The sequence below is a fragment of the Epinephelus fuscoguttatus genome, linkage group LG14 (genome assembly GCF_011397635.1).
Source record: "Epinephelus fuscoguttatus linkage group LG14, E.fuscoguttatus.final_Chr_v1".
In the NCBI taxonomy this organism is placed as follows: domain Eukaryota; kingdom Metazoa; phylum Chordata; class Actinopteri; order Perciformes; family Serranidae; genus Epinephelus; species Epinephelus fuscoguttatus.
The window spans coordinates 26,960,595-26,967,799 of NC_064765.1; the positions used below are offsets into that span (position 1 = coordinate 26,960,595).

The window sequence follows — 7,205 nt, forward strand, 5'->3', positions numbered from 1 at the left end:
GTCAAGACTGCGGAGTGTCATTAGTGCATGGTGACCACACTTGACGGTTTGAGGCTTATAACATTGTCTCCAAATTGCATTGAGTCAGATGAAACTGTTTTGTTTTATTTTAAAGAAATGTATAAAATTGAGATTCACCCTGAATTAAATCCACCAGCAGCAGAAATTTGGGTCAGGGAAATTGCACTAGTGGTCACTTTTTGGCAAAAATATAATATATATAAATCCTGTGTATTATATTCCACAGCTGATGATGGATGTTAGGTGGTGATATACTCACAGGTTGGATCCCTATCGCCGCTCCCTCTCAGCATTTTTGTCATTTTGAGCTTATTTGGACTTGTGCCTTTCAGTTGGGCCCAAAATGATGCTTAAGAAGCATAAATGAGCTGGTCATACAACTTCATTGTGGCTCTTTGATGATACTCGGTGGCCCCTTATGTCTGTTCAAAGTGCTCTCAAAGTTTCTAGAAAGAGTGGAATTCCCTACTGACGCAAAATAGTCATATGTGGTCATATCAGCTGATGTGCAGCACATAAGGGGTTATTCTCACCTGTATATCAGAAAGGATAGAATCATAAACATGTGGCGTCGTTTTATTCATGTATATACAAGTTAATATAAAGCAAAGTGTATTTTCATGAATTATTTCCCTAAAATGTCAATGACTATTGTTTGCTGGTTTAGGAGTTTTGCTCCGCCCCCTGTGTTTGTCGTAAACCTGGCTCCTGGCTCCAATAAACCCGGGCTAAGAGCGCCCTGGGCTCGCCTCCTTCTCCAAGGCGATCAATAGGATCTCAGGCGCTCTACAAGCACTCTCTTACGTAGACATCCACCAAGGAGAGAGCCGATACAACAACACGGTTGATCTGCTCAAACACAAAAATCTACCTGCTTTCTGAATCATGTCGTTGAGCCCAAAGCACACTACGCCTTTTTCAGTGACAGATATTTTGAGTCCAATCGAGGAGACCTACAAGAAGTTTAGTGGCATGGACGGCGCAGGGAACCTAACCTCTCCACTGGGAGCCTACCGACAGCCTCAGGTGTCTCAGACCGGCATGCAACAGCACTCCATGGGCCATAACGCCACCGTGGCCACCACTTACCACATGCCGCACACCGTCTCCCAGTTCTCCCACAGCGCTATGGGGGGATACTGCAATGGAAGCATTGGCAACATGGGAGACCTCCCGTCGTACCAGGAAAGCATGCGGAATAGTGCAGCAGCAACAGGGTGGTACAGCGCCAACCCTGATCCCAGATACTCCACAAGTAAGTTCTTTATTCTATTTATGCACACTTTTCTCATTTTATTTCATTGTGAGGGGGAAAAAAATAAATTGACATTTCAGGAATGAGAGAGGGAAATGCGCGAGAACAAATGTGTATCGCTTTTAACAATATTTAATTCATGTTTGGGTGCTGATGATAAAAAAAAGTTTATGCAAATAGTGTACATTATTTTAAGAAATCTTTCATTTAAAATGAATACTTCTGATGGTTAAACTGAAAAGGAGATCATTCTTTCAAGTCTGTTTCGACTTTTTTTTATCTTTGGCATGAGCAAATATTTACAAGCAAGATCTAGATATTTATTATTATTATTATTAATAATAATATTATTTTCATTATTATTATTATTTTATCGTTATTACTACTGTTATTATTATTATTATTATTATTATCATATGTGTTTTTTAAGCTAATGCTTTCTAACTTTAATATTTTACGCATATAACAGTCAATAATCCATAAAGACTACTTCAGGCGAAACAGTGTTCTCCTCTTCTGTTTATTGAACGCACGTATATGTATGTATATTTTTAAGTTTCTAGATTCATGGGACCTTCCACAGGTATGAACATGACCGGCATGGGGAGTCTCTCAGGAATGGCGGACGCCACCAAATCCATGCCAGCTCTCCACGCTGCGCCCAGGAGGAAACGGCGCGTCCTGTTCTCGCAGGCTCAGGTCTACGAGCTGGAGCGGAGGTTTAAGCAGCAGAAATACCTGTCGGCGCCTGAGAGGGAGCACCTGGCCAGCATGATCCACCTGACCCCGACCCAGGTGAAGATCTGGTTTCAGAACCACCGGTACAAGATGAAGCGCCAGGCCAAGGACAAGGCAGCGCAGCAGCTGCAGCAGCAGCAACAGGACGGTAACCTGTGCCAACAGCAGGCGCAGTCCCCGAGGCGCGTAGCCGTGCCAGTTCTGGTGAAGGACGGTAAACCGTGCCAGAACGGCTCCAACACGCCGACGCCGAACCAGCAACAGGTACAACAGACCCAACAACAGAGCCAGCAACAGAACGGAGCCGGAGTTGTGCTCGCATCCCCGACCAGCAGCCTCACCCAGCATCAAAGCCAGCAGCAGGTGAACGCTTTGGAGCTGGAGGAGATGTCGCCCAGCCCCCCCTCACTGCACAGCCAGCTCAACATGGCCCAGATAGACACATCTGCTGTAGATTACACCAGTAACATGGTCAGCTCAAACCTCCTCTACGGCAGAACGTGGTAGGACTTAATACAGTACTGTCACTTTTCACTTTTTCTATGTGAACCTGCGGATGAGCCCATGCAAGAGCAAATATATATATATGTGAACATATGTCTATATATGTTCATACATATATGTTCATATATAAATATATATGAAGGCTGAACACGGGGGCCCTTTGGTGTTGGAGGGGACAAGGCGCACAGAGGCGCACCAGCTGATCAGGGCACATTTTCTTGACATCTCTGAGAGGGGAGTCTATTTTTGAACATTACAGAAATGGCTGCCCTTGAAAGCAATTATGTCGTTTCTGGACCTTTTGTAATCCATGTTTTGGACCTTCCTCATGATGTTTTAAACGTAGTCTATGTTGTTGAAACAAAAAGGAATGCTGCTTCACTTGAGTTCGGACTGGGGAGGGAGGTGAAGGTGGGATCAGGTTTGAAGTACACTAAGCCACCACTCCTTATTTACGGTGATAACCTGGTATTTTATCATATTAATATTGTAAACTAATGTATTCATTTAGACTTATTAAATAAAGTAGGGACTTGTATATTTGGCTAACACACAAGAATGCGTTTAACTGTATAATAATCGTTATTGCGTCCACTTTTATGTTTTCTTTATTCTTTTGTAAGTTAAAAAGGAACAAATGCGTGATGGCTGCTGTATATGTTTCAAAACCAAGTGAACGTTAACAATAAATAACTTGAAGTGTGAGAGCTATTCCTGAAGAAGTAATTTTTTAAAAGGGATCTGTTTTGGAGTGCATTTTCATTATGTTGTGATTGAGACCAAATTGAGCAGGAAAGCAAGGTCGATGAGGGAGCCAGCATTGTTCAGGTGACATTTTGGAGGGCTGCCTTTCATGGAGGATGTCTGCAAGTCTCTGAGCCCGGGAAATCACCCTTTGATAAATCCCTATCACTTCCCACCAGGTTTTATAGTGACTTTATTTTATGCTTTCATATATTAATTATGTTTCCTTTTCGACAAATTCCCCAAACATATTGATCTTACTTTGTTTAATAGGCCCAGACCTTAATTTTGCCGCAGTGTGAAAGAGATTATTATGAATGCGAGCTTCCATAAAAAATAGACAATGACAATTATTGCAACAACGAATATCTAAAGGAATGGAGCACATGCCTGGTATTATTATGATGCTACATTAAAGTTAATTACACTCTGATCATACGGTACATTTATTATTATCATTATTCTTCTTATTATTATCATTATCATTATTATTATCATTATTATTATTATGCTGCACAGGCCTCAGTCGTAAAATTAAACGTTTATCAAAACAAAGGTCTCTAACATCACTTTAAAATATCACATACAAATAACAAAAGAAATGTCTCTTAATTTGTGAATTTTATTTTATTTTATTTTTTAAGATATTTAATTCAAATTGCTTAATTTTTCAGCTTTTACTTAAATTGAATTTGAGCGCAAGTTGAAGCTGGATGAGCGTCAGTTCCTTTTTTTTGCGCACTGTTGGTGATAAAGAATATGGTATTATTATCTGGATTCAATACAATGTATTTGTTCAAAAATGTTTCAGAACCCCAAAGTTAAATTTCAGTTATTTCAAACGTATTTCTTGTTCTGTATTTCTGGCCTAATTATTGTTTGACATAAACATTTCACAACCATAATAACAAAAAGATTTTCAAGGGATGACACTAAAGTTTAAACAAACACTGCAAGTATTTATGTATTTTGTGTTATATTTTTATTTTAAATGACAGATTCTTTTCTGATGCATTTAAAAGGCACTGCAAGCAAAATACCCAGCAGCACTTTGCCACAGTTTCTTCACACACACACACTTACACACACTCACATACTGTACACACACACACACACACACACACACACACACACACACACACACACTAGCCTCATTCTGATCAATCTCTTTAGAAGATGAATGATTTGTGCAAACAAACTCCAAAGTGTTTAAGGTCATCACTTAGCTTCAGTGTCGCTCCCCCTTTGCTTCTGTCCTCCTATTTTACACCAGCAGTGGCTGATAATAGGATCTAACATTTCATTTCCTGTGGTCATTTAAACACGTTTGGAAATTACTTCTCAATCTCCTTGCTGATGACACCCTGTGATGATGATGATGGCTATCAGTGTGTCTCAATGGAGACCTTGGAGAGCCCCTATTTCCAACCCCTTCACATACCTGGCAGCTGTATGTATATGTGCTATCATCCCTACACTCGAAGGAAGCATCAGAGCCAATATGCACCTGACATTTGGAATTGAGCGCGGCAACTCCATCAGAAGGGAGTTTGATAAGAGCATTAAAAAGAGAAATGCATTTCACAATGTACACTTTGATGCTGCAAGGTGTTCCTGATAGATTTTGTCTCCAAATTGAGGGCATGAATGAGCTGTCAACAAAGATTTATGATGGTGTACCACGTGAAATGAAAGTGGAGGTGAAGCCATTCTTTTCTCTTTTCAATAGCCACAGTTATGGCGCACTAATAGGCTATGCTTGGTAATCACTGGCTATTGTGCCTGTTGCTTCTCTCAGTTTATTGGGGGGTACCTCTCTTTGTAAGGATATATGAGACAGGCTGGGCACTGTAATTGGTGCTGGCATCATCATTTCTGTCTGGAAAGTTTTTTATTTTTTTTTAGACTGCAGCCGCTACTGTGTGGTGTTACTTCCATGTATGTAGTTGCAGAACACCCACACACACGTGCACGTGCATACACACAAGTAGATGTGCATGCACATGCAGCTCCACATTCACAAATCAAGCAACAAATGAGTCATACATTATCCAAATTGTACACAAAGTGCATATTTTTATGAGGGCTGGAAGGAGTCTGTCACTACCTCAATGCCATGTATACTGTTAGAATACAGCACAAAGCGGAAGGTAATCTATTTCACTGATGTAAAGAATTTTCTAGACTATTCTTCTCAGGTAATTGCAGGTTGCACCACATAATGTGAATGTGGAAAGAAGCCTTGCTTCAGACTCTGCATCCCCCCACCACAACTCCCTTCCTCCCCATTATTCTACTTAATATGTCAGAAGGTCTGATCGTAGAGAAACCTTTTCAAGTCCTATTGATGTGTTCCTCAATTGACCATGGCGACCTAGCAACCTAGAGAGTGCTAATTGGCAAGGGCTTAACATTATTGGCTGCATAGTTTACACAGAAACATAGGCCAAACATATAACCCTTGTCATACACAGTTCACCGTTTTTGTTAAGTCCTGCCCGTTACAACAGGTTGTTTGGTGCAGTTGGTCTTAACTAAAAAAGCAATTAAGACAGAAAGCTAAAAGCATAGACTGGCCTAGTTTCTGAGTGGAATATAGTGGATGAATAAGATTTTCCCTGAAGACACACAGGTAAAGGAAGAATCATGTGGCTGCACTCTACAGAGAGGATTTTCATATTAGTAATGGTGTTTGGTATGATAATGTAAATGCATAGATGTGAATAGATATTAAGCCTAATATCCAAAGTTTACTCCCACAAATTCCACCACCTCCTCTCTCCTTCCCTCCCCAGAAACAGTCCCCAAATCTTGCCCCATGTGAAATGATTAGGAGAGGCAAGGTCCGCCTTTCATTTCACTGTGCGAATGAATGCATTGAATTGGCAAGTTCTGAGAGACACAGAGCGAGATTTTTAATTAGTGTATTGCCCTCGTATTCTGCCAAGGAGAGACAATCTCTCTCCTCTTTTCTATGACAAACCTGTGCCTGCTCGATTTGTTTGCTTTCCAAAAAAAGAATGAGTCACTGCAAGTCTGCAAGTCTTTCCCCCAGGAAGCAAAAAGTTCCCTAATTCCAGTCATTTTCAAATGGAAAAAATAACCTGCAAATAATCATCTTCCTACAGAGTGAAAAAAAAAACATTTCAAGAAGGTCATAGGACTCTGAAAGCAATTCTCCCTCTAATAGATTTCCATGAAATTAAATACATGAAACCACATTTTTGCTGTTGCCTTTAGTTTGAGGATAACATGAACTCAAATGAACACACACACATGCGCGCACACACACCATTATGCTATTCCAGGACTTGCGCTGGCTAATTCCATTGCTTACTATGAATACCATTTTAGCAATATGAGGCATAGCAGGGCCAAAGCAACCTTTTGAAGACTATTCACAAATGTCTGTACTGGGGGGGGGGGGGATGAAGGATGGAGGACCAGGTTAGGAGTGTGTGTGTGTGTGTGTGTGTGTGTGTGTGTGGTGGGGGGGTGCAGCATCCCTTATTAGAAAACCATGTCACATTCTCTCCTGCGCCGGCCGGACTCGCTGCGCTGCCAGTAATCCCCCCTCCAAGTCCCCCTATGCATGTTATTCAATTCGCTCATAAGTAGTTAGAGAAACTGTTTTCAGTTGCCACTAATAACTACTGACCTCCAGTGACACAGGCCAACAATAGGTTTGTCAGGCCTGAAACGCACAACCAAAGAAGCTGATTAGGAACTCAAGAGGTTTGAAGCAAGAATCAATGGCTGCTCTGTCCTGCCATGGTGCTTCCAGCATGGCACTGATGATTGTGGGACCTCCATTAGTTATGCCTCATTAAGTCCCACAAACTCTTCTTTAAGAAAATTAGTTTAGCCAATTCTAAAAAAATCTATTACGGCTATGGAGCCCCTACTGAGGTGCAACTGTGTTTAGACTCCAAGACAGGAGAGG

The 7,205-nt window shown here is 41.1% G+C and overlaps 1 protein-coding gene across 2 annotated transcripts; it reads left to right on the forward strand.

The window, feature by feature from the left end:
* Positions 1-803: 803 nt before the first annotated feature.
* Positions 804-3,043, forward strand: nkx2.4a (NK2 homeobox 4a). 2 transcript variants are annotated; one of them, XM_049597223.1, is made up of 2 exons: positions 804-1,276; positions 1,833-3,043. In XM_049597223.1, the coding sequence occupies exons 1-2, from the start codon at positions 907-909 to the stop codon at positions 2,519-2,521; spliced, it is 1,059 nt and encodes a 352-aa protein (XP_049453180.1). In that variant the 5' UTR covers positions 804-906; the 3' UTR covers positions 2,522-3,043. The 2 variants fall into 2 exon arrangements, with proteins under 2 accessions (XP_049453180.1, XP_049453181.1); XM_049597224.1 differs by having other exon boundaries at positions 1,860-3,043.
* Positions 3,044-7,205: the final 4,162 nt, after the last annotated feature.

Bases quoted from the DNA above. Each gene is read 5' to 3' on its own strand.
- nkx2.4a (XM_049597223.1), top strand. From the start codon at position 907: ATGTCGTTGAGCCCAAAGCACACTACGCCTTTTTCAGTGACAGATATT. The intron at 1,277-1,832 runs GTAAGTTCTTTA...TATATTTTTAAG, and splicing joins TGATCCCAGATACTCCACAA to TTTCTAGATTCATGGGACCT.